Source organism: Gavia stellata, chromosome 16, assembly GCF_030936135.1.
Source record: "Gavia stellata isolate bGavSte3 chromosome 16, bGavSte3.hap2, whole genome shotgun sequence".
Taxonomy (NCBI): domain Eukaryota; kingdom Metazoa; phylum Chordata; class Aves; order Gaviiformes; family Gaviidae; genus Gavia; species Gavia stellata.
Genome location: NC_082609.1, coordinates 660,556 through 688,391, shown reverse-complemented (window position 1 = coordinate 688,391; position 27,836 = coordinate 660,556). Strand labels below are relative to the sequence as shown.

General features: G+C 40.5%; 1 protein-coding gene across 1 annotated transcript; it reads left to right on the top strand.

Annotated features, from left to right (window-relative positions):
* Positions 1 to 1,593: 1,593 nt before the first annotated feature.
* On the top strand, positions 1,594 to 25,176 carry RBM27 (RNA binding motif protein 27). The gene is given in 20 exon segments (XM_059825189.1): positions 1,594 to 1,682; positions 4,422 to 4,540; positions 5,401 to 5,525; positions 7,948 to 8,039; positions 8,624 to 8,817; positions 9,643 to 9,900; positions 10,453 to 10,686; positions 11,907 to 12,097; positions 14,018 to 14,270; positions 16,117 to 16,264; positions 16,557 to 16,710; positions 17,903 to 18,166; positions 18,286 to 18,414; positions 19,266 to 19,388; positions 19,925 to 19,999; positions 20,109 to 20,273; positions 20,706 to 20,810; positions 20,914 to 21,105; positions 23,627 to 23,737; positions 24,340 to 25,176. Coding segments are annotated over 20 exon segments (3,078 nt in total). The 5' UTR covers positions 1,594 to 1,623; the 3' UTR covers positions 24,427 to 25,176.
* The last annotated feature ends 2,660 nt before the right edge of the window (positions 25,177 to 27,836 follow it).

The following is a 27,836-nucleotide window of genomic DNA, read 5'->3' as shown; positions in this document are numbered from 1 at the left end:
AGTTTCCCAGAACCACTGCCGACCGACACGGCGGCCGAGCGACCCCCAAAGGCCCGAGGGCGGCCAGGGAAGCTGCCGGGCTCCGCCGGCCCCCGCCAAGGGGAAGCCTGCCCCCCGGGACCGCTCTCCCGCGGCTCCACACACCGCGAAACCGCGCTGTGAAACGGGACGGCCACGCTGGCGCCCAGGGGAGCGCGGGGAGCCCGGCCAGCGGCCCCGGGAGGCGGCCGGCCCCACGCGAAGGGGCCGCGCTCCCCCGGGCGGAGAGGGCCGGGCGGACACCCCGCGCAGGGCGGGTGGAGGCTGCCGCACGCACCCCGCCGCGAACCGCGACTCCGGAGCGGCACCCCGCGGGCCGGGCCGGGCCGGGCCGGGCCCGGAGCTCCCGCACGGCCGCGCCGCACGGAGTAGTGACGCCGGGAGGGGCGCCCGGGCCGCACTCACCGCCATGCTGCCGGGCCGCCGCGCCTGGCGGGAGGCGGAGCGCCGCGCCCCGCCCCACGGAGCCGGGCCACAGCTCCCGCTGGCGGCCGGGCCGTACCAAGGGGGCAGGGCCGGGGTGGCAGGGCCGGGCCGTACCAAGTCGGGGCGGGGGCGGGGGGGGAGAAGCGGCGGCCCGGCCGGGGCGTGCCCGCGGGGCGCGTGGGAGGGGACTAGAAGCGCGGGCCTCCTGCAGCGCGAAGGTCTGGCCGCCACCGCCGCCTGCGGCAGCCGGGGCCAAGGGCGCGCGGCCCGGCGGGGAGCTACTGCGCCTGGCCGCCTCCTGCGGGCCCGCTCCCCCCCGTCCCCGGCAAAGCCCCGCTCCCAGAGCCGGGCCAGCGCAGTGGCCTGGCAGTGCTGGGGCCAAGCAGGGGCGGGGCCGCCGGCCTGCTGCCTGGAAGCGCGGCCACGGCTCTTGGGCAAGCGGCCCGTGAGCGGGCTGGGCGCGCCGGGGGCCTCGCCGGTCCGGCAGCGGGCCTGCCCGGGCTGCGCCCGCGCCGGCAGAGCCCGGCGAGCCGCGTGGCACTGGGCCTCCGCGCACGCGGAGGGGGGCCGCCGCCTGCCCGAGCCGCAGCAAAGGCCTCGGCACTGACCCGGGACCGGGAGGCTGGGGCGCGCCGCCGCGGCCGGGTTTGCCACCCCGAAGGCCCGAGTCGGCAGAGCGGCACACGGGCGCGGCCGGGCGGGCCTCCCCCCGCGGAAACGGGAAAAATAAAGTGAATCCCCCGCCCCGGCCGGGCCGCGCTCCCCGCGCAGCTCCCGCCGCGCCGCTGGGGGCGCCACCTCGGCGCCTGCCCGGGCGACGAGGCGCGCTGCCGCTTTAAGAGCACCCCCAAGGACGTCGTACCGGGGTTCATGTGCTCGCTCGACCTAGCCTGTTGGTTCTCCCCTGACCTTCGGGACGGGCTCTTCGCGGCTGCTATTGGCTCGCAGCGTACGAGCGCCGCCGTCTGATTGGTGAGCGGCGGCCTGGTCCCGCCCCGGCTATGCCCAGCAGGTTACGTTGCAGGCTGGCGGCTAGTTCCTGTAGTAGGCCTCGGCAGGGGGAAGGGGCCGGGGCGAACAACTGCTGCGGGGAGCGGGCCGGGCCGGGCGATGGCGGCGTCGGTGTAGAGCAGAGCTGGGCGGAGCAGCGGGGCCACCATGATCATAGAGAACGTGGACGCTCTCAAGTCTTGGCTGGCCAAGTTGCTGGAGCCGATGTGAGTGCGGGCGGGAGCAGGGCCGTCCCGGCCGGCGGTGTGGCGGCGGGGCAGGGGCAGGGCCGGGCCGGGCCCCGCCGCGAGGGGAGGCGGCTCCCCGCTGGGGGTGGGCATCCGCGGGCAGGGAGTGCGGGGTGAGCGCGGAGGCCGGGGCGGGCAGCGCTTTCCACGGGCCCCTGGCCCCCGCGGAACGGCGCTGCGTGCGGGGCCGGAACGCGGGACCCGGGCGAGGCGGTGTGGCGCCGGCTGCCGGGCCCTGCCCCCGCCTGCCCTCCCTCGCCCCGTCGCTGTGGCCGGGACAGCCCCGTGTCCTGAGGCCCCGGTAGGTGACAGGGCCCGGCCCAGAGCCGCGCGCGTGGCTTCCCCGGTGGCCAGCGCTTCTGAGCGCACGCTGAGTTTACGGGAGACTCCAGTTTAAAGGGCTTGGGCCGAGGGTTGGGGTTTACTGAGGGCCGGTGTGCCGAGCCTGGCTTTCTGTCCCAAAATCCTCGTATCGGCCTTGGCCTCCGTGGAATCCCCTGGCAGAGCCCGCCTGCCCACCTCCCCGGGGCGCGGGCGGCCGCGGGGCCCGCGACTGCGGGCTGCTCCGCAGCGGTGACGGGCTGCGGTGTGAAAGTTTAATCTCCGACTGCGTAACGTCAGTTTGTAGCACAGCCCTCAAAACGAAACGGTAAGCCACTTAACAAGAGTCATTGGAAGAGCCGAGTACCCAGTCAAGCGTGTCTGCTGGAGATGTGTAGGAATCTTGGTTAAGCCCGTGGCGGAGGGGTCTGGGGGGGCTGTTTTGCTTTTTATGAGTGGTGGGAGAGGATTGTTTTGAGGGGGTTTGTGTTGGCAATGAAAACTACTGTGTTTCTGAAAAGCACCTTGCACGCTGGCTGAATACTTGTGACGTAGGTATAGCGAGGCGCTCTGTGAAGTTTCGTCTGTAGCAAGGGTCTTCTAAAGGAAACTAACTGGTCAATAATGAGCTAGCCTTATAGTTTCCACAAAGCAAAACTAAGACGCGTTTGAAGTTGCAGGACGTACATTTACAATGTGTAGTTAACTGATGTTTCTGCGGATATTTTTCTATTTTTGTATTTTAAATAGGCCTTAGAACTACTCAGTTGTAGTTATTTAGCAGCAGTCCTTTGAAAATTCTTCATGACTTTCCTTTTTTCTTTTTTACAATAACGGGTCTCTCCGATACTCGGTCAAATCCTTCTGACAGTCTGTCTAGACTGGAGCGTAACTCTTGCTCCTGCACCTTCACTGCCCAATTCCAATCCACCTTCTGTCTCGCTGTCGGGCATTCCTGAGCTGAGAAACTAATATATGGAGAAAGGAATGGTTATAAAGTGATGGATCATCTCCTGTATTTTAAATTGAAGGTTTATAGTCAGTTGCATGTGGGAACTAGCACCAAATACATTACATACAGTTTATTTCTTTTTGTGTGTGTGTAAGAATTGTAAAATCTGTAAATTTGTGGTTTCTTTGTTGTTAATTGCTACATTTAACATGGCTTTCATCATATGTTGGAAACAGCAAGCAAACTAATTTGGAGTAGAGCTGCTTGACTGGCTGCTTATTGAGGATTTTTATTTTCTCTAACCAGTTGTCATCTGCATGGCTTTTTGCGCTCTGTTTTTTTGTTTTCTGGGTTTCTTTTTTTACTTGAGATTATTTTGAGGTCTGTATACTTTATACTACTTTCTTCCATTTCCATAGTTAATGTTCTTAGAAAATACACAATCCCCTCTCTAAATGTTAATCTAAAAAAAAAAAAAAAAAAAAAAAAAACAAAAAACCAAACACCTTTAAATTGTCAAACTGTTGTAGGTTCCTACCTACCATCTCATAGCTTGCATCTGCACCGTTTTGAGAGAGGCAAAATGAGGAGCTGTTGCTTAAACATTTAACACTGTTAATGTAGCTCATACTTTGAGCGTTTTTCTGGTAGTTGAATAATGGAATCTAAAGCAGTATCCAATTTAAAGATTAGTGGCAGAGTATTGCTGCAAGAAGTTGGCTATCTTTTGGTCTTTGTGAAGGCTTAGGCAGTGTGGATAGTGAATCTGTATTAATAATTGCACCCCTTTAGATATTTTACCAGTGTTAAAGGATTATTGTAAAATTTGTAGGCATGGAATTAGTCCTTGGGGAAGGAAAACCCCAGTATCTTAGGCACAGTAATTTAACCTGTACAGAACATATCTGTGTGCATATTTAAAATGTGCTTTTGTGATATATCTTTCTGAAGTACTTCTCACGGTAATAATATTTTTATACCTTAAAACCACTGTAATACTTTACAGTAATTGTGCAGTGACTTTCCTGGTACTTGCTCTGCTATTCTTGTAGAGTGGTAGTTGCTGTGCTTAGAGAAAGTTAAGAAACAATGGCATCTACTCAGTTGCCCTAGAATTGCATCTTTCTGTAAAAAAGAAGAAAGGTAGTTTTTCCTAAGCAAAGCTCAGGAAAGCTCAGGAAGGAGCAAAAGAATGGGAACATTGTCAGGTATGGTAGGGTGGGTGGGTGGTCACAAGGCAACTAAAATATTGTGCTGTAATTGGAAAAAAAACCAAAAGCTTTTGATGGCTCAGTCATCCCAGTGCGGCTGTGTTGGTGCTAGATGTCAGGAAAGCATTCGACCTGTGCTGCCGGGTTTTCTTCGGTGGCTCTTCTGTAACAGTGATTGTCCAACACGGGGGTTTCTACTTCAGCAGAATCAAGAGTGGTTCTTTCTCTCACTAGATGTGATGCAGACCCCTCAGCCTTAGCCAACTATGTTGTGGCATTAGTCAAGAAAGACAAACCAGAGAAAGAGCTGAAGGCTTTCTGTGCTGATCAGCTGGATGTCTTTCTGCAAAAAGGTACTGTGCTCTCCACTACTTTATCTGTTCAGTGGTTTTCATTTCATTGTGGGGGGAGGAGGGAGGAGGAAGGATGATGTACCATTGTTGCCTTCAAAATACTTCTTGTTATCCATTAATTGAATATCCCTTGCAGAGTGTGAAGGAATAAAAATCTTGTGATTACATTAAAAAAATGAAAAAATATTAAGATGAAGTTGTGTAGCTTTGTCTTGTTCATGGTGGGTGGGAGGAAATCCTCTGAATAAAAGCTAGCAATTTCATTTTAAAGTATCGGTGATGCTGCCAGAAGTTTCTCTGACAGGTGTTTGATAACTTTTGAAAACCTGGTCCATATTAATCTTTCAGGCTTCTGGTAAGCTTCTCATAGCAATTTGGTTCAAATTCAAGGTTTTAAACACTTGAAATTTTGACACTCACTGGGGAAGCTATTGTGCATTTTTTTGTGATCTGATGTTAAATTGATGATTAGTGTTCTGTGAATTATTTACTCGCATAAAAATTGCCATAAAGAGGCTGCTAACTGTAGCTAATGGAATAACTGTGGACTTGTTCCTTGATAATAAGTTTTGATCATACTTGCTTGCCCCTTAGAACATTTCAAAACTGTAAATGTGGTTGAAGGAAAAGTCTCTGTTTCTGTCTTTGATCCACCTGATTAATTTCTTTGTCTAAATATACAACCTCAAGTTCCGCACATGTAATTCCAGGTCCTTGAACGGAACTGGTGTTCATTAATCTAAGATGCTGCTGCTGTAAGCAGTCCACCTGGATGACTTTTTTCAGGGACTTCTCTGGTAAAGCCAACAGTGGCCTTAAATCAATATGTATCAATATTTTCTTGTGTTCTATATCCACAGAAACTTCAGGTTTTGTAGATAAACTTTTTGAAAGTCTGTACACAAAGAGTTATCTTCCTTCTCTTGAACCCACGAAAGTAGAAGCAAAGCCTGCAGGTCAGGAAAAAGAAGAAGTCAAGGAGGAGGTAACACTATTTTTTCTGTCTACCTGCCTCTAATTTTCAAATTAGCCATCCCGTACATTTGTGAGGCAAAACGTGAAAGAAAAACCCACTTTATTGTGACTAATGATCTTTACTATCTCTGTGCATCTGAAGGAAAATAGAAGATGACCATTCAGACAAGAACATTTTAAAATCCCTTTGTAGAGTCTGCCTTTGATCTAGATTAAGAGCATTCAGAAACCCTATTCAGACATCCCTGGCAATATGAGCTGATAATGATTTGGAAGGGTTTAAGAGAGGAAGAAGAAGCAAAAACATTTAAAAACATTTCCTTTTCCAATTTTGTATATTCTGTGACAAATGGAAATTGGTTTAAATGTTTTGTGTAATACTTAAAATCAGTGAAATGTGGTGGCCTCTATATTGAGGGTTAATTACTTTCAAAAGTGAGGTCACGTTCATTTGCCAACAGTTCTTTCTTTTATCTTGTTTTTAAGTTTTATTGAAAAAGTTGAAAACAATCGAGTTTTTGAGAAAAGCGAAGTAATATTTCCATAGTTGTCTAAATCTCTTTGTATATTGTATAATCCTCTGCTATCACTTGTTTAAGATGGATGGTTTTTTTCTTCTAAGTTGGTGATTTTCCAAGGGAAGAGGCCTCTTCTCTGTGTTTGTAGCATCCTGAAGTACCAGCTTTGAGAGAGAGTTGGGGAAAAAATTGCTATGGAAGTAAATGTTCTTTCTTTCCGTATACTCTGATGACAGTTTGCAAAGATATTTTAGGCTGAATATGTGTTTTAATTACTATAGGAAATATGCAAATAAAGTCAGAGAGTATATCTGAAATTCTAGTCCTTTCCCCTCACTCCAGGGATGCTTATGTCATGCAGTGTTAAGAGCAAAAACTGTTGCTCTCTTTATAAATGGACCAACGGGAACATTTGTTTTTTCTGACAAGTACTCTAAATGGGTATTCAGATTTGTGCTTTTGTCTGTGAGCCTAAAATAACATGAAGGAAAGACCTTGCTGGAGTTACTTGTTCTGTCTTCAGAGTTAAAACTGACTGATGGTCATGAAGGTGACAAATAATTGCAGATTGAAATCTGTCAGTCAACCAAAACAGAGCTGTATTATATTATATTGCAGAATGGAGGTCCTTATTAGACAGAACATGATTCATCAGTTGATTTAAATTAACGTTGCTCTTTAGGTTTTTTCTCTCTTCTCTGATGTCCTTTTTTTATCCGAGGATGAAACCCAGAATTATGACAATTTATGGAAGTAGCTTTGGTGATGGAAGTTCGTAATTTGCAATTATAGAAGACTTTAATAGTTTTCTGATCAGTTCTCAAAATACTGTCGTAACTTAGAAAAAGTGTTTTAGAACTACCTTCAGTTGACTTAACCAGTGCTCTGCTGGGGGGACAGGGGGAGGTTTTGGGGCTTTGAGGAGGAGGGGGCAGGGATAAGGCAAAAGAAGATATCTAGGACAGCTTTATGGGACAACTTTACAGGATCAGGACATTTATTAGTTATTTCAGCATCAGTAAGGCCTTGATGATTTGTCATAAAGTTTGGTGTATTACATGATTCATGCAAATGGAGGACACAAAATAAGAGAAGTGTCGAATCGTAGCTAAGTCTAGGTTGGAAGGGGCCCCAGATATCGTGTGATACAACTTGTGTTGAAAGCAGGGCCTTAGGTTAGGCTATCCAGAGCCCTGTCAAGCCAAGTCTTGAATATTTCTACCAATTCTCCCCAGATAATCCTAAACAAGGATGCAGGAAGCCTTCCTTTTTTGGTTTGTTTTAATTGGAAAAAATCTTTTAAAGATTATTGCATACAAACTTTTGCCACCGAAATCTACAGTAACTTCTAAGCGGTGTAAAATGGCAGCAAAAGTACAAAATGGGTTCAAAGTGATTTACAGTAGTGGTATAGCTGACATACTTCTAAAATTGCTTTTGTGTAGGCCACCAAGAAATGTGACTAGTTAAACCATGTGAATGGTTTTTTGCTTTAAAGCGTTTATTTCAAAGTGTAAACTAGTGACGTATCTACTTGGAGAAGTAACTTTCCTTAGTTGTGTTCCAGTTATGAGATTCAGAAAATACCTCATTTGTAGAATTGCTTACTCTAACTAACGAGATAGAGCCTGGATGGAGAACTTGTCTTTCATGAATCCATGAAAACAAAATATCAAAGTAGTTTTATTTTGGGGCATCTCTTCTGCAGAAAAACCTGAAAGATTTGAAACAAAAAGCCCAATAACCTCTAGCGCTTGATTACTTGTAGCGCTTAAGTATTCTGTGCAAGTTATACTTTAATATTGTTTTTATACGGGATGCTAACGGTAACTTGAGCTAAATCTTGGTCTTATTTTCTTCATTAAAAAAAAAAAAATAACACTCAGCCTTGCTTGGTAGTTGTCTCTTAAACAGAATTTTCAAGAGCCAGTTGAAGAAGAGCGGGATGGCAGGAAAAAGAAGTATTCCAGTCCGCAGAGAAGCCGTGCAGATTCCAGTGAACAAAGGTTAGTTTTGAACCAAAATATTAGTATATCCTTCTGTATTTGCTGGCAATCTTTGTGGATTTTTACCTTGTAAGTAGTGATTTTTCATAAAAATGGTGATTTCCTCCCTACTTTTCTCTATCTGCAATGTATTATCTGTATGCTGATCACATGCATGAGAACCCTTCACTAGAAGTTGGTCTCTTCCAAAAAAATGACAGTATTTTTCAAATGTTAATACCTAGGAATGTCATCAATTCCATTCTTTCCCTTGTCATATAAATGAAAAGAATTTTGGGGGGATCTTTAGGGGTTTGGAGGGGGGGTGTTCACAGAGTATCAGCATCACTTTTAAAACGCATTCTGTTTTGGTCATCTAACTTTCACCCTTCCAATTCTTCTTAGTCCTCCCCTTGCTGCTTTCTGCAAATTAGTGATTCAACTTTGAGTTTCTGTACTTTTCTACGTAATTTGGGAAATTCTGCCTCAAATGTTTCACTGTCCAAATTGGATGGGGAGAATGAACAGTATCTTAACTTGCTGCAAGCTTGTTTTTTAATTTGGTTTCTCTTTTCATAAACATGGTCTACATATGTCTTTTCTAGAACCAGAGAGAAAAAGAGAGATGATGGAAAATGGAGGGACTATGACAGATACTACGACAGGAGTGACTTGTACAGAGAGAAGTCTGGCTGGCGACGTGGCAGGAGTAAAAGTCGTAGTAAAAGCAGAGGGTTAAGTCGAAGTCGTAGCCGCAGCAGGGGTAGAAGCAAAGACCGTGATGCAAACAGAAGTGTTGGTGAGTACCCAAGATGCTGCTTTAGGAGAACATCTAATGTCAGTGATGTGTGGCAACTCCTACATACTGTACAGTCTACCAGGCTGTAGATGTCCTTGAGTAGTTTGAGCAAATTTTGAGAGCTTTGCGTTCCTGGAATTATTGATTAAGATGCTGTTCTTCAGAATAGAACAATTAAGGGAATTGTTTTCTTCTTTGCTAACCTCTTAATTTATCCACAGGTGTATACCAGTGGATATCAGTAGCTGATATTTTTGTGCTGTGTGTGTTGACAAAGCTGTTGATTTTTTTTTTTCCAAAGATCTATCTTTTTGCAAAATAGTGTTACCCTCTTTTTCATTTTGTTACTGTGTATTTTTTAGAGAAGGTTTATTTGTCATTTAAGGTGGTTACCATGTGATCTGTTGTTCTTCTAGGGCTAATTCAGGTCTGTTGGAAAAATAAGAGGCACAGATTACAACAGATTTCAACGCATATTGAGACCACATTAGTTAAGGGCAGGGCGTAGGTTTGTTCTTTCAGGCTTTTTACCCCTTCATTCTACTTTAAAAGAGAAAGCTGTAATCCAGAAAGGGATAAAGAGTAGAGGAATAAATGTGCATTTTGAAAAGAAAACATTCAGATTTCTTAAGGTAAAACCCTGTTTGCATTGTATTTAGTTCTTTTTCCACTGGTAAGACTAAGCTCCTTCAAGAACAGTTTAACGTGCAGAATACTGAATATTTAAGGAAATGTTTATACTGTTGTCTATTATCTTTTTCTCAAGGTTCTGATATACAGAACAAAGCATGAAGCCTTTAATACCTAATTATTTTTTTTAAACAGAGCACCGAGAGAGATCAAAATTCAAGAGTGAAAGAAACGATGTTGAAGGCTCATATAATCCAGTTTCTGTGTCTCCCAGTAAATCTGCTGAACAGTATTCCTCTGCACAATCTATTCCCAGTGCTGTTACTGTAATTGCACCTGCGCACCATCTTGAAAACACAACAGAGAGCTGGTCAAATTACTATAACAATCATAGCAATCCCAGTTCATTTGGCAGAAACCCTCCTCCTAAAAGAAGATGTCGAGATTATGATGGTAAACTGTTTCATAGTTTTCTGTTTCATACCTTGTTTCAATTATTCTGTGACCTTTTTTTTTAGGTTTTCGCTAAATGTAGGCAACAAGTCAAAATGCAATAATGTGTGGAGTATACCTTGTATGTAAAAGATGCATATATGACCTGTATTTTACTGGGGAAATAACTAGTCTTACTGGAAGCAGTTTACTTATAATCTGACAGTTGCTGGATAAGAACATGTGGAGTTTGTTCACAATTCTGTATATGCTTGGCAAATATTTCAACCACTGGCAGTTCTGATAAACATTGCAGTATATGTGTTTAATATAAAACAAGTGGTACTTCTGACTTTTCCCACAGCTTTTATGACGGATGCATGTATGTTTGTATGCTCTTATGGAAGGTTATTCGACTTTGAATTATTTTGAAACCTCATCTGATAATGTAATGTTGGATCAGTGATTGCATGTTTTCTTTAATAAGAAATTCCAGCAAAAACTGAGATGCTACAAATTGCTGACAACTAATTTTTTTTTTCTAAAAAGGTTATTAAATGTCCTGTTTTGCAGAGCGAGGATTTTGTGTACTTGGTGATCTTTGCCAGTTTGATCATGGAAATGATCCTTTAGTAGTAGATGAAGTTTCCTTGCCAAGTATGATTCCTTTTCCTCCACCACCTCCGGGAATTCCTCCTCCTCCTGGTATGCTTCTGCCCCCTTTGCCAGGTCCAGCTCGTAATATGAGGTTGCCAGTTCCACAAGCTCATCCACAGGCACCACCTCCTGTTGTGCTTCCCGTACCAAGTAAGTCAAAACATTGTTCTGTGTTTCTTTGTCATCAAGTTAAAATTATGGCTCTTTCTGGAAGATCTAAGTGTATTTGAAGTAGTGAGTTCAGGTTTCTTTGCTAGCCATGTGCTATTCAAAATATTGCCAAAATAATTCTATAAAATCACCTTGTAAAATAGCACTCCAAATAGAATTAGATAAATTGGGTGGGGAAGCAGAGGCGGGTATCATTCAGATTATCTCGTAACCTTGATGTTGTTTGGACTGATCACTGACAATTGGATTACTAGCTTTTTTTTCCCTAATGCAATAATGTTGAGATTTAATCTCCTAAAAGTTCTAATAAATTTCTGTGTTTGTGCTGTATTAGGTATTGCTTTTTAGTAGCAGGTAATTGATTCATCTAAGATCTATTTTAGCTCAACAGTGGTCTCTGAGACTCTTCAGCATTTTTTGTTATCTTACTGCATGTTATAATGTAGAATAGAATATTAAATAATATCTAAATAGAATATTAGATATGTGGTTACTCTGTTTCAGTATTCTCTATTCTAGTAACACAATACATGCTGTGATAGTTATATGAAATAGCAGCAGCTATGGGATGAGAGATAATTTTATATAGGATTAACCCTAAACTTTGCATGAGCCTTTTAGTGGGTGGAACTGGATTGCTATGGAGTGAGCCAACAGTGCTCTCTGTAGCTGTGTCTTGATAGGTTTTGTAGTGTAACTCATTGTCCTTTTTTGGCCATATAGTAAGGAGGAATGTATGTATTTTATATGCTGCAAACAAATAGCTAGACAAATTCCTTCTCTGTGAATGCCTTTTGCCCTGTAGTTCTTGTTACAGAACTGTAATCTAAATGTTGTTGATACGATCTCTTGCTCTGAGCAGGCCTTGATTCTCCATGGCAGAGCTGAGGGAGGAGCTGCTTTAGCTGATGCAAGCTCTAATAATAATAATAATAATAAGTCTCTGGGGAAGAAAAGGCACTACTTTTTTTTTTTTTTTTCTTAAAGCTTTTTCCTTTCTGGGACAGAGAAAAGGTGTTGGAATCAGAGTAGCTTACCTGAGCAGGGCTTCTCAATTTACTTTTACTGTAGTGGGACTGTAAATATTTACAATCTTGCCCTTGCTCAAAGCAAGGCATAAACAAATTGCATTGAATTGTTTGCACTTTTTATCTGTGGAGTTATAAGTCTTAGTGATCTATTCTATGGTGTCATTGTAGGACCACCTTTAACACAGTCAAGTTTGATAAATAATCGTGACCAGCCTGGGACAAGTGCAGTGCCCAGTCTTGCACCCATAGGAGCAAGACTACCTCCTCCTTTACCCCAGAACCTACTGTATACAGTATCAGAACGTAAGCAAATACCTTTTTTTAAAATCTGCTTGAGATATAAATTTTAAAATTCCTCTGTTGATGTGTGATTAGAAATTATTACCTCTGTCTTCCTCCAGTACATACAAATCTAAAAAGAAGTCTGATGGCTTTCCTCATGGTCAGTGCATCATCTGCTGTTACTGTGTGAAACAGCAGTAGTGTTCTGTCACTGAGGAAAGATCATTTGTGGGGAGCTTCATTTGGGTTTCATATGCTCAAAGCGGTAAGATTGTTGCATAAGAAAGGGATTCCTTCATCTTCAAGCTGTTTAGTAGAACATCAGTAGGCAAAAGATGGATCTGCAAACCTGTAATTACTGTTTAACTTGGTCTTTATTCCTGTCTGGTTTTGGGTCCTACAGATAAGAGATTATTTTTTTTCCCCCAGCTGTGTATCACAATAGTCTCTACAGTCTTCATATACATCAGTACTTTCTTTCTATCTTTTTTCCCAGAATCGACTTAGCTTTAGCTTTCTAGCTTAAAAAAAATGGATGGCTTGCAATGGACATGTCCATCTTCCTTAACAGAGCTCAAATTTTTTAAAAGTGGGTTTTTATGAGGGGAAATAGCAAAACACCCAGAGAGCCCTAGATTGTTCAATTTAAATCCAACAAAGCTTATATTTCTTTGATAACGAAAGGAGTAATGGCATTTCCATGTTTTACATGAGAAATAAGATAATTAAATCTCAGTGTTTTATAATATTCCTGTTTGTGGGTTTTTACATAAATATTCTGAATTTTATTCAAAGGAGGGCTCTAGTTCACAATCCATGTCATTTCCTTTGACTTCCATGCTTTTCAGAACTTCAGTCACTCAAATATCTTCTTAGATAATCTGTTCAATTATCTCCAAATGCTGTCACGCATTTAGATGTTACCATCTGATTCTTTCAACTTCAGAACTTCTTCTAACGGGCAATTCTGTCTGTTTTAGCTCGCAGGGCATCACTGACTTCAGTTTTACTACATAATTCTGTTCTTCAGAACATCTGTGGAGATTCTCATGTCCTATTGCCATGGACTGTTACGGCAACAACTGCTGGTTGCCCTCTTGCAATCAATTGTATGCCAAGTCCTCGAGGAGGATCTTGTGGTTCAGCTCATGCAAGGTTAATGAAAGTTCTTGGCAGAGTCTGAAACTCAACTAAAACACCAGTATTGAAATTCTGGGGCATCTGTTTTAAATTGTAGAGTCTTCATTGTTGCTGTGGAATAAGGAGCTGACATTTGGAGTCCTTCAAGTCTGTCAAGTCCCCTCGTATAGGCATTCATTTCTGTTCCAGGATGTACTGTGTTTCTGTGGAGGCTTTTCATAGACTTTATTCATTCTAGTTCTTGTATAGCTTTTCCTTTTTACGGTTGGAAAAATGCATCATCCTTGATTTGGACCTTGGGCTGGAGGAACAATATGAGTTAATTCTGCCATCTTGTGTTCTCATGGTTACCCCTTTTAATTAAAATAATCATTAATATGTTACTGGAGGTAGGCAGCTGATCTCACTCTTACATAAATTAAGAGAATTTAATAGGTAAGTATTGGTCAAATTACCTGATTTCTCAGCTTTCTTTGAGTGGAATCATTTAAGTACGTTCTTCCCTAAAAATCCTTTTCTGAAGTAAACTAGACTGTTGGGCAGCAAAGACTGAAAATCTCTTTGCATCTTAGGCCCTTCAGAATAAATGCTCAAACTAAGTCTTCCGTTGCTCCCCTTGAAACGCTGTCACACGGCCTGAAGTTTGATATATAGACACCTCATTCCTTTTTCAGGCAGCTCATCAGCGATACTCAATTATTGTGGCCTATGCGCTTTTGACAAACAGTAACAATCAGATTAATGAAAAAAAAAGAGACTATGCCCAAATAGACTTGGGCGTAAAGTTCAGTTGAGGGTTTTATATGGTTACACACGTTGGCTGTACGACCTCTTTTCTCTCTTCTCTTCATCCAAAGCAACCTCTGATTCTTGGACATCCATGCATTTCCTTAAAGGAAAATTAACCCTGAGTCTTAAACTCATTTGAAAAATTCTTTCATTTCTCTCCTTTTTTTATAGATACATATGAGCCAGATGGCTATAACCCTGAAGCTCCTAGTATTACCAGTGCTGGTAGATCTCAGTATCGACAGTTCTTTACAAGAGCACAAACGCAGCGTCCAAATCTAATTGGCCTAACATCTGGGGAGATGGATACAAATCCAAGAGGTAGGAAGGGTTTCTAGTCATTGCTGTTGCTATTTTTGTCCAAGACCGTCAACACTTATTTTCCCCTTTTTCAGGCTGAAAGCAATAGGTTTTCTCACTGATCTAGTATTTCAGAGCAATTTTCAGACATCTCTACCTTTTTTAAAATGTTAATATGACCATATTAAAGTCAAAGCAGCCTTTTTGATTAAAAATAACCACTTGCTTGAGAATGTTACAAGGTGGTTTTTTTGTCTGGTTCATTGGGTTTTTATTCCTCTTTAGCCTGTGAAGGCACTCCTCAGGTGCTGGGTGCTTCTAGAAAGACAAATGATGCAGAAAGATGGCTTTAAAGCAGTACAGCCTGAAGACTGCTTTTGATTTGCCAAGGGTATGTTAAGGACCTGGGGCACAGAGGTGATGCTCTACAATACTTGCCTCAGCTGCTGTGAATGGTAGTGAAGAGGGGGACTATCGTGGTATGTTTTTGTGCTTGATGGTCTGACTCTGTCAGCCAGATGTTCTCTCTAAAATGCAGGTAGCATTCTAATTCTAGCCCGTGGAAATCCCAGTCTGCATTTAAGTAATTCTGAATCCTTAACTGGATGGATGTGGATGTAGTCTCTGAGTGGTGACATGTACAAAATATCTTTTAGTGGACAGAACAAGTCAGGGCTCTTTAAAGAAATTTTTGTTCTGTTAGCATAACTTTCTTTTTCCCCTTCTGCTTTCCCTGCCCCGATCCATAAAAGAAAAGATGTTAAATTTCAGTGTTTGCTGTTACACTTCAGTGTTTCTTATTCATTAGATAAGAAAGGTATTTTTTTCAGTATTTCCTTCCAGTGACTTATCCTATAAAGAATATGGTTAAATATTATTGCAGAAATTGCTGTTGCTGTTTTCATCTTAATGAACATCATAAAGGCAGGGTTGGGGCTTTATTGCTGGCCCTCAGATTCTCTCTAAGAACCCGTTCCAGTTGTAAAGCATGGGTGAGTGTTCGGCAGTGGTGCTTCAGACCACTTGTTTTACTGTCTTTGTCACGTGTGTGTAAGGTGTACTCCAAAATCATCCTCCAAAGTAAGATTAAAACTATACCCAAAAACGCTCAGTCTTTGTTCTCACCAGTGTAATCGGCAGAGCTCTTGCTTATATAAAAACCATAGAAAATTCACTTATAACTCAGACTTCTTTTTAGGAGTTGAATATTTGGCATACACAGGAGACTTAACAGCAATAGCATAATCTTAAAAAGGTTGTAAATACATACTTGGCAAACTGTGATCTAGTGCTTTAGCTTTGTGTTTGTAGAAGTTACTTCAAACTTTAAATTGAATGTCTCCAAGAGTATAATTTCATGCCATAGTTGTGCTTAATTAACAGTTTGTTGCTGAAAACTGGATTGAGGGATGATGAGGGGAGATAGCAGTGGGAGGAATGGGTTCCTGGTTGCTTTTTCACTGTCAAGGGTTAATACCAGAAACGTTGGTTGTTTATTCAGCCCGTGCCACATTGCAGAACTCTAACCTGAAGTCTGGGAACCTAGCCCTTTTTCTTTTCCTCTTTTTTTTTTTTTTTTCTTTCTTTTCCTGCAGAAAGATGGCGTTTTAGCTTTGTTTCTTCAAGCTAATACTAATCTTAAAGGTCAAAATCTCATTCCTGCTGGCCTGACTAAATGTTTGTTTTCCTCAAATTGTTTAGTTAGGCTAGCAAGTGATCTCTGAAGTGACTTCATAAACAGAACTGACCAACTTGATAAAGTCTTCCTAATTTTTATGTTTTTAAACTCAGTCCTATTTTGCTGCTTAAGTGAAAGCTTTTCTGTTGATGTACAATGAATAACACAGGCCTTTTTCCTTTCCTCCAGCTGCCAATATTATCATCCAGACTGAACCTCCCATTCCCATTACAAATAATAGCAGCAATGTAACTAGAGTTGTCCTTGAACCAGACAGCAGGAAAAGATCTCCAAGTAGCATGGAATGTCCACCATTAAAGAAACCATGGCTGGGAAAGTAAGAATTAACAACTGCAGTTGACTAATTGGAATGCACTTTATTGCTATCAGCGTGGTGAATATCACTATTCACTAGTCCCTGTAATTTGAGCTGGTTGAGTGAGAAAATCTGTGTCCATATAATATGGATACTACATATTTGGTGGTGGGAGGAGCTCTTTTTTGTTAATGTCTGTAGAGTGTATACTTTTTATGAGAAATATAAAAGTTAAATGTGCATTAACATTTGCTGCCTTACTTAAGTATATGTATGCCTATCTAAATTACTATCTTGTTCTCATTTTCTCTAGGCAAGCAAATAACAACCAGAATAAGCCAGGATTTTTGAAAAAGAATCAGTATACTAATACAAAATTAGAAGTTCGAAAAATTCCACCAGAATTGAACAATATTACACAGCTCAATGAACATTTCAGCAAATTTGGAACTATTGTAAACATTCAGGTAAAAAACAAAGTTCAGTTTTATGCCCGTATGTGGGTGTTTTATTTTCCCTGAAGCCTTCTTGAATATTGCAGCTGAACTACATTCCTTGAGAAATCTTAATAGAGGCTAACTGGGAGAGTAGCTAATCAAATTCAAAGAAACGCTTTCTTGGTCTACTGTGTATTATTATCTTAATGCTGTAAAAGTATGTTGGCTTCTGCCTTCGTGAGTTCTTACTAGATTTGAAAGACTTGCAGGTTTAACAGTATCTAAACCAACAGGTTTTTGAGCAAATTGTGCATAATTTTTGAGAGAGATCTTCTAACAGTTTCTGTCTTGTATGATAGTCCTACAGTATTTCATAGTCAGGATTTTGACAAAGATGCTCCAGGAGAGTCGTTATATGCATCAGTTTATTACCGCTCTGCATCCTAGAACTGGCTCCAGTTCAGTGGCGTTCTTTGCAGTGTAAGAAGGGGAAAAGCGCTATATAAGCAAAACACAGGTAGTTACATGGTTAAAATAGCATGTAATTTCCATTTATTTTTCTAGACAAAACAGTTGGCTCTTAAGTCCTCAGTTAGATGTCTAAATAAAAGGCAGATACCTGGGAAGCCTCTGTATTTCTTAAGTTGATAATTTTATGTCTTAACCCAAAAGATACTGTGGTGCTTTCTGCACCTCAATAACGAAATAATGCATGTAAAACATGCTATCTCAATCACTATACTAGAAAGTCCAAGATAGTTTTTATTCCTGTGATTAATTTTTAGGGAAAAATAGTCTTATTCAAGACTGTTAGATAATGCTTCTTTGAGAATGTGGTGAACCTTTGCATTGTACATTCTCGGAGAGCAGCCTTATTTCAGGAGGTTAGAATAAAGAGCTTTCGAGTCAGCACTGGTGTCTCTTCAGTCATACCCTAGTGGCAGTTCACAATGCTCTGAGTGTATGATGCTATTTGGCAGAGGAGTCTTTTTTTATTTTATTCTATTTTACTTTACTGTATATAGGCTTTGCTGCAAGTACATGTAGTATTTGCCAAAAGGTACTTGGTGTTAATTACATAGAATGTTTTACCTGCATTTTGAGCTGATGATACCATTGGATATCCCACTCATTGCTGCAGATTATTTTTAGATTGGTTTGCTACTGGTTGAGATGTTTTCTTCCTTGAGAAATAATGCATTCTAATGAACTTTTGATTTAGGTTGCTTTCCAGAATGATCCTGAAGCTGCTCTAATTCAGTACTTAACTAACGACGAGGCTAGGAAGGCAATTTCCAGCACAGAGGCAGTTCTGAACAATCGGTTTATAAGGGTACTGTGGCACAGAGAAAGTGAACAGCAGTCCCCATTGCTGCAGCAACAACAGCAGCAGACACCCACACAGTCTCTTCATCACCAACTTCATCTTCAGCAGCAAGCCCTGACCACAGCTCCAGCTGTAACAATGCATAGCAATCTGTCAAAGGTATTGTGCTATCGTAAACTAGTGATTGAGCCGTGAAGGTTATCAGTGTTCCTAAACGACTGCCGCTTCAAAAAGTGGACTATATAATCTTTCATTTTTTAATATCTACTGATACACAGGTGATGAATAAACCACTGGCATCTGGTGCCTATGTCCTTAATAAAGTCCCAGTGAAACGTCGCCTTGGAGCAGCAGGTGGAAACCAGCCTGACTTAAGCCAGTCTGGGGCTGTGGTAGAGGATTCTCAGGTATGTTTATGAAGGCTGACCATCTTCATACTTCCAGTTACAGCTTTGGCCTGTTAGCTAAGTAGGAACTAGCAAATAGAACTTGCGAATTCTTCCCAGCTGGTTCTGTTTCTTTTCACTAATGTTCCATGCAACCATGGTCAATCACTTCTTCCTAGTTTCATTAGCTGTTTATATAAAATTGGGACAATGGCCTCAGAAACAAAGTAGCAGTATTTTAAATAGCATAAATTATTCTTGGCAGTGCTTCATACTAAAAAAATTTGACAGTCTATAAGTAATGTCAACTTTCTGCTGGCGAATCTAATTGCTTTCCCAGTGATTTTTGAGCTTATGCTGTACTTTAACAGTAGTGCTAGAAGCTTATAGAATACTTCTGCATAGAGTTCAAGCTGATACAGTGTAATTCACACTGATATCATACTGCAGTATGTGTTCTTGGCCACAGAGAAGTCCTCCTTCTAAGAAAGGAAGTATGCAGGGGACTTTTGCTGCCTTATTTGATCAGAAAGTGTGATGTTAGACTGTGACTGCAAAACTGAATATAATGCAGATGCAGAAGATCAGCTTCAGTGGTCTTCCTGGTGGATATCAGGATACAGAGGGAGTTTTGGATGAAGAACAAAATATCCTTAACAAGCATTGAAGCTGATTGCTTCCAAGCAAGTTGGCTGTTAGACCGATGCCTTAATGCATGCGTTTTAATTGCCTTGGTCTTTTTGTCGCATTGAACAAATCTGGAAGTTTGTGTTCATGTTTCACAGAATACATTCCTCGAAAAATCATTGATGGTATATCACATTCATTTTAAGCTACTACATATTTTTGTATGTGTGTTTTTACCATTTCAGACATTTCCTACTTCTACAAGCCACTCAAAAATGGTTTACAGTTCTTCAAACTTAAAGACATCTATGAAGCCTGGTGCAGGGTCTAAACCTCACGATGTGCAAGAAGCCCTTAAAAAAAAACAGGTACTTTACTATTCATTGGCTGACTGACAGTATAGTGATTGAAGTATTTTACAGAGAAAGGTTTGATAGGCAACTTAAACCTCAAATATTGCTGTATAGCTTTCTACATTAGTGTAGTTTTTGTCATCATTACCGGGCTATCTTGCAAATGCACATTGAGGTCAATCATGGGCGAGGGAGTATTCCTTTTGGTGTGCCTTACTTGACACACTTGGTCATGGTTGGGTTTTCTGGGTTTTCTTGAGGCATTTGTCTGATTTTAATCTCTGCAGGTATGAGACACTTAAATGACAATGTAGGGTATGTTTCTTAAGAGATGTCTGAAGGGGGCAAAAATTTAGTAGAGTACTTCACAGCAGGAAGTTAGCAACTTTTTCTTGGGTTTTTTCTGGATCGGATACACTTAATGCTTGTGTGTTTTGCAGACTAGTAGTTTTCATTATGGCCTTCACTTCTACAGCTTGAAGAGGAAAATATGAGTACATAGTAATGCTAGACTGCTTTTTACTGATTGAAAGAATTTTCTTCTCATATAGGAGGCAATGAAACTCCAACAAGACATGAGGAAAAAGAAGCAGGAGATGTTAGAAAAACAAATAGAATGCCAGAAGGTAAGTCTGGAATGTCTACTAGTAAATACATTCTGATTTTGTAGATACCTGCCTGTTCAGTGTTGTTTTTCCTGGAACTTTATATTCCTGCTCTTTTATTAATACATAGATGTTGATATCCAAGCTGGAGAAAAACAAGGCCATGAAACCAGAAGAGAGAGCAGAAATAATGAAGACCTTAAAAGAACTAGCAGGAAAAATATCTCAGTTGAAGGATGAATTAAAAACTTCATCTACAACCTCTACACCATCAAAATTGAAGTCCAAGACAGAGGTATTTATTGCGCAAGACACTGGCCTGCCTGTCTTTTGTAACTATTTCTAATGTTATGTCCTAAAAATGCAGTGACATTAGATCAAAACACTTCCAAGCAGTATTTTGAATTCGAGAGTGATAACCATGGACAAGCAAGCTATGGTTTTAAGGAACTCGGATGACCTAGTTTTGCATGTAGCTCACTCAAGCTTGTTCCAATTCTGAAGCAGAGAACTCTGGGTCTGGGTCCTTCGAAAAAATGAGTTGGGGGAGGGGCATGGAGGCAATTAAAAGAAACTGAATTTAGAAGAAAGTACAGATATTGGGTACTGATCTGTCTATATCATTTACATAAATGTGTTGCTGAAGAGGTGGAATAAAACATTAAAAGCACGCATTACAGTTCTGCTTTTTCCTTCCATTTTCTCTTTCTGCACCTTTTTCTCTAAGGCACAAAAGGAACTTTTAGATGCAGAACTGGACTTCCATAAGAGACTCTCTTCTGGAGAAGACACAACAGAACTGCGAAAAAAGCTAAATCAGTTACAAGTAGAGGTGAGTTTGGATTGATGCATTTAATGTGTTTCATGATATAGACATGTTTTAAATCCTTTCAAACTGAGGATGGCTTTGTATGTTATTTGCCTTCTTTAAACAGGCTGCCCGTTTAGGCATCTTGCCTGTCGGTCGAGGAAAGACAGTGCCAGCCCAAGGAAGAGGACGAGGAAGGGGTCGTGGTGGGAGAGGAAGGGGCATGTTGAATCATATGGTGGTGGATCATCGGCCCAAAGCACTAACAGTTGGAGGCTTCATTGAAGAGGAAAAAGATGAATTGTTACAGCACTTCTCTGTAAGTATGAGGTCACATTAAAAAAAGAAAAGCCCGAAGAGGAGAATTGTGGCCGAACTATAAATCTGAGATTAAGTAGGTAACCAATACCCTGGATGTGTGCTTACTCGCAGAGAGAGTCATGCTGAGAACTTTGTAAATAACTGCTTCTTTTCCAAATTCTTGAAGATGCAAGTCTTCTTGTTTCTGTTAGTGCAAGCAAATCAAAGACTTCATCCTGAATTCATGGAACAGGCTATGGATAAGCAAACAGTTTCAAGAGTTATCAAGGGTGTAAATGTCTTTTATAGCTGCTTTACAATAGCTGCCCAATGCATTCTTTCACTGGGCAAAGCTAAATAGCTTACTTTTATTAATTCTGCATTAAAGTAGTTTAAAACAGATGTTGGAAAGCTGAAAAATACCTATCAGTCTCTCTCTGTTTACAAATTATTTTTCGGATTATCAATTCATACCATTTATCTTGTTTCTCTCTAGCTCAAGAAGCAAAGCACTGTTTTGCTAAACAGGACATCAGTTTCAAAGCGGTTAAATTTGCTTACAAACTCATGGTAGCACAAGTAGCTTGCTAGTTCACAAGCTAAGTTAACAGATGTGTTAGGATCATAACTCAGTTAACATAATACAGGAAAAACTGATTTTACATTTCCCTCAGTTACTCCTTCCAGAATGAAATGTTTTCATGTGCAAAGCTAGTAAACTCAGAGAGATGATGTAATACTTCATAAATAGAGCCAGCCTGAAATCTAAGCTTGATCAAGTCAGTTTGGTATCTCTGGATGCTCTTTGCAAAGCAAGTGACTGATATGGAAAAATAATTTTGTAGAATCCTACCCTTTAGAGCTGGATACAGAAAAGCAGTAGAGTACCAGTTCTCTCGAGAAATCTGGAAGCTTGTTCGTTTCTGGTTTGAGTGGGAACAGAGAACTTTACAGTTCTTCATACAGTGGGGTAAGCTTTGCTCTTTGGGGAGCTGTTACTCTCTGCTTTGGATTTATTGCTTATCAGAAGGTTAGAGGCCACTACTACTGTTTTGATCAGGTAAATTCAGTGAAAAAATGTTGTGGCTTGATCAAAATACCAACCTGCTTTATGGCATGATAAGAGTGCCATGAACCCTGGGAAAAGTCCTAAGAGGGGACCAGAGTGCCTTTTTTAAAAGGATCTTTGCTTTAGTTCTGTTTCTGAGAGACTTTGAAAGTTTTAGCTGTCCTTAGCTGCTAAAACTAGTAAAAGTTTTTACAAACAACTAGTGCAGTTACTCAAGGTATTATCTTACTGGCTTTTAAACTACTTTTCTTCTGCTATTCATATTAAATCTGAAGTTGACTACCGTTTTCTTTTGTGCTGCTTGTAGTCTGTGCATAAATACTTTTTATTTGTTTGGGTTTGGTTTTTGGTTTTTTTTGGTTTGTTTTTTTTTTTACTATTTAACTATCATTGCTGTGGTCATTCCAATTTTCACCATTATGCAGTATATAAACTCTAGAAATGCAAACTTCTTGTTAATCTAGCCATACTAGATTATATTTTTTCCTCCTCCCAGTAGTATGCTTATAGAACGTATTCAGGAGCTCTATAGCAAAGGTTTGATTCCTATTACTGAAATCTCTTTTGCAAATTCATGAGTTCTAAAGGACTTGTTTAACAGGACTAAAGAAGTATAGCAATGACAGGCAGAAGAGAATAAGGGAAATAGTGAATTCAAAGAATTCACTTCTGAGCTATAAATTAATACACTTACTTCCTTTCCTCCTGCGAAATTAAGCTCTACTTATTAGAATAATAATAAGTCTGAGCCTTTGCCCAAAAATACAGGTACAAATGCTGCAATATTGCTGGGTGACGCTGCTGAGATTTCTCTTGCTCTCACTTTTCTGTCCAAAAAATAAGGTTTCAGTGGCGCTTAGCTACACTGCAGCTGTAGCACATGATGATCATGTTTTTGGAGGAGAGTATTACTGCTGTTCCTAATCGGTTTTTCTTTCATAGAAATTTGGAGATATTGAAGACCTTCAAGAAGAGGATTCCCCATTAAGTGTTGTTCTAACTTTTAAATCTCGCTCAGAAGCTGAGAATGTAAGTAGAATCATGGAGATATATATATATATTTTTTCACAGTTCTAAAAGTAGAATTTTTAACTTCTTCTGTCTGCCTTTGTTTTTTTAAAATTTAGCTTTGATCCCACTAGTTTGAGCTAGATAGCGTGGGTATTTGTCACTAAAGGGGGAAGTACCTCCTGTTTACCTTAATAGTAACATAGGTCTTTTGCTGATAAATGTTCAATGTCACGATCAATTCAGAGCTCTATTAATCTTTTCAGTTTGCGGGTAGATGAGCATTAGTTAGCAGATTCAGGTTTGAGTGAAGTTGCTCGGAAGACTGAAGTGGGTGATTGTGGCTTACGTGTTTGAGATCTTCAAATGTGCATCTGCATGATGTTTGCTTATTGTTGGCAATCTTAGAAATTCTTTACTTGATCCCCTTTTTGAAAATATGTTCATTTAAAATACAATCTAGGCTGCTAACCAAGGATCCCGGTTCAAAGACCGACGGCTACAGATATCATGGTACAAACCTAAGGTACCTTCTGTGTCCACAGAAATCGAGGAAGAGGAGTCTAAGGAAGAGGTATGAAAATATGTTAACAACTAGCTAAGAGCTCTTTTACGATACAGTTTTCTGTTTACTGAAGAAACTTCCTAAAAGATGTTTTTGCAAACCAGAAGCTTAACTGGTTTTGAATAGTCAGGTATGTTTTCTACTTCTTAAAAAAGGGAAAAGGAAAAAAAAAAATACACTTTCTGGATGGGATGTTGATTTGTCAACTATGAAAATAAACCTCACATTCTCTATATGCAGGCTGCTAATCTTTTTACGTCACAGTATTAATGCTCCACTGTAGGATAAGTTACATATATTGTTTTCTGTAATTATGAACACATTAAGCTTTTAAAGGTTTTTCTGTTTAGGCATTTAACAGAATTCAGTGATGGTGGCTGGTTTTTTTATTCCTGCTTCCTTTCAAGTTTGGCTTTCCTTTCCTTTCTTGATGTGAGAGGCTACTGTTCTTTCTGTAAAACTTGCTGAATGTAATTGTGTACGTTTCAGTGAGACATACAGTAAACATGAACTTGATATAAAGTACAGCTGATGCCGTATTGCTTGACATGCTTCGTAGGATACAGCATGGAACTTCTTTGTTTAAAAGTACATTTTTTTTCTTCATCTAGGAGACTGAAACCTCAGATTTATTTTTGCACGAAGATGATGATGATGACGATGAAGATGAGGATGAATCCCGTTCTTGGAGAAGATGAAACTTGATGTCGGAAATGTATAATTTTAGGAATATAGTTCAAGCTACATCTTTTAAACGTTTATTTAAGGAAGTTGATGAGCCAAAAAAGCTTTACTTTCTTTTCAAACCACAAGATTTAAAGTGAGCAAAGTTTGTTATAAAAACATTTCGGATATAGAGCTGTGATATTAAGCTAGCCAAAGGCCCAGTAACGTTTTACATAATTACCAAGCTCACCAGGGTGGTGATTTTTTTTCTATTTAAGAAGGATAAAAAAGGGGGAGGGGGAATATTAGTATTTTCTTGTCCTCTTTTTGTGTCACCTGTATTACCTTGTTTGGGGTTTTTTACAATGTGATTGATTTGTTAGCTTATAATTGAAAAGATATTACAGGTTTTATTTAGCAATATTATGGGGTTAGGGAAAAGACACAAACTTTCATTAAATGTTATGAAAGAAAAAATTGCCTCATTTGCTAATTGAAAAGGGGTACCATTTTATTTCATATGGAATCACTTACTGTAGGAGTTATTTGTGGCTAGATTCATAAATCATTTATTTCAATATATTTGAAAGCCACACCATTTCCGTGTTCTACTGCTTTTTGTGAGAGGAGATGGAAGAAGCAATTTAACAGGGTATTATTACAATATTGTCCAGTTCACTCTGTTTCTTCAAATTCTGCTTCACAGAAAACATCAGCAATGACACATTTGAGTGAATTTTCACTCACTGTTGATGTACTTCTCTAGTTGCAGTATAAGGTTCAAGTTTAAGTTAGACTGTTTGTTTACTGCATTTCAGTATTTGTGAGCATGAATGTAATGAGTTTCATACTTCCTCAAAAAGAAAAGCAACTAAACTGGCAACCGCCTGCCAGCCAGTAGAAACTCTTCCTCCTCTCCCTGTTACCAACTGTTTATGTTCAAACCAAACCCATGAAGCGTTCAGAGCAAAATGCTTTTTAGCCAACAGAATGTCAGTGTCCTGCTCAAACACTGGCATTAAACCAGTGCTTTAAGTTGATAAGTCTTCAGAGGAGTGTTCAGAGCTGTTCTGGAAGGTTATTAATTTTATCTCCAAGTCTAGTTTTGTCCAGACACATTTAAGATGAACACCATTACCTTCTGAGTTGCCTTATTGTTGTACCATTTTAAAAACACACATGCGCACACGCCCCAGAAATGGCGTGTATTATGATAGAAATGAGGATAGCAAGTTCAGATACTTGGGCTGTGTATCTTAACTGTTACACTGCTCTTGCGGTTCATGAACGTATTGCCTAGTAAGCATTTTACTTGACTCTGTCCATTTGTACCGTACACTTTTCAGTACATTTTATGTACGTTTCTGTACAAAATAAACAGAATGTCGGTGCAAAAATGCTCTCCTCTTTTGAATAATTAGTTTACCAGTATATTTCCCAGCAGGTTCCTGACTGAAGAAAACCTTTAAATTACAGTGGCTCTGAACTTGTCTAGTGACATGTAGTTGAGCATGCCTTTGGGTTAACAGTTCCCCTAACTTTGTTATCCTCTTGACGTGGTGGTGTATCAAGTCAAAGCAGTATCATTTTCTATTTCCTTGTCATTGAAGGGAGTATGTCTTTCAGTATTGTTTCTTCACATTTAAACCTCACCTCTTTATACTTAGGACTTTCCTGCTAATACTGAGGCTAAATTACAGACATGAAGAAACAAGGGGAAACCAATCCTACATACTTAGAAGAATGTCTTGCTTTTCTCCCATCATCTCTAATGTTTTTTTTAATGTCTGTGGCTCAGTCAGTGTATATTTTGAAAAATCCATTGCAGCAAACATTTGAGTCCTGACAGTTTAAAAAATGATAGAGGGAACAAAAGGATTTATATATTTTTTTGTACAGAGTTTTTTCTTAAACTGTATAATTTTGTAAATATTTTGCTTTTTTGTGTACTAAAACTACCAGCGTATAGATTTCAATAAGAATTGTTGTATTTTTGTATTTGGAAAATGAAAATTACAGTGAATGAATGAAGCTGTAAGAAAAACTGCAGTAGCCTTTGACACATGTGGAATGGGATTCCTTTTCATATGGTTTTAGCTCTAAAGTGACACCTGACTGGCACACTGTGTTCAGGGATGCTTGCCCTTGCCGGGACATGCTGGCTGTTTGAGTTGAGCTAGGTAGGAGGGAAGCGAGTGCGGCAGCTTTATTTAATGATTTTTTGAGAGCTTCATATGATTTCTTTTTTTTTTTCCCTTTACAGTACATATTGGCAGGCTTACATAAATCCTCAAGAGACATCCCAAACATGATTTCTAAACGTGGAGGCACAAAAGTGAGTTGTGCCTCTGAACTTAGCTTGTGCATTGAAAGCATGCTATTGTATTATTGGGAATTTAAGTGATGGGCAGTATAGCGGTATCTGACTTCCAGTGTTTAAGGAGGAGGAAAGCTGTTTGAAAGTGACCTTCATTTTGCCAAAGCTTATGGATCTCCCTGTATTTTAGGGTATACTAGGCTATATTAAACTGTTTGGGGTTCTTTGTTTTGGGGTTTTTTTGTTTGCTTGTTTCAATAGGTAACATGACAGTGCAGCTTGCTTTATTTTTATGGCAACATTTTATTGTGAAATTCCCATGTACTTCCAGAGAGTACCTTAGACAAAATTTGTAATCAACAATGTAACTTGTGTACACCAGCCCCAGTGTATTTATAGGTGATGTGCAATTAGATGTTACTAGTCAGAACTTGGGGTATAGACATTGAAAGAGTATGTGATAAGAAAAGAAAGTAACTGTTATGAAGAATTATCTCCCTTTCATTGTTGAATTAACCTAAACAAAAGGAACAGAAGAAGCTCAAGAGTTGAAAAGATACATCTGAAAACAGTTGCCTGCTTGTTGTGAAAACAACACCTTTAACAAAATCATGTGAAAAGGAATAAAGTTCCTCTTGGTGTATAGTAAACTTGTACTATAGTTTTTACAAATTGTGAACTTGTGTAATAGTATAATAGGAGATATTGTTGAATTTCTAACTGTTTATACATTTAAATTCATATATGTAATGTTTGTTTTATTGATTACAATCTGAATTTCTAAGATGCATGTTGACTTTTTTGCAATAAAGATATACTATGGAATGGTTCAAGATTTAGAAAAGACAAAGAAAATTCTAACTTAAATTGGACAGCAGAACCATTCAAAAAAAATTACATCTATCACAAAAAGAGCGTTATCACTTTTTTTTGGGGGGAAGTATATGTGTGAAGGGGGTATTTATTTGTGTGGAATGTGTGTGCAAGTTTGGTTTACTTAATAGCTAGGAGAAAAATCTTCAAGTCCTCTGAAATACTATTAAGACAGCTAAATTGGGGGGGGGTGGGGCGGGGCGGGGAGGATTCCTGTAAAGGCTATTTTTATATTTTGGGGAAGGTTGAAAG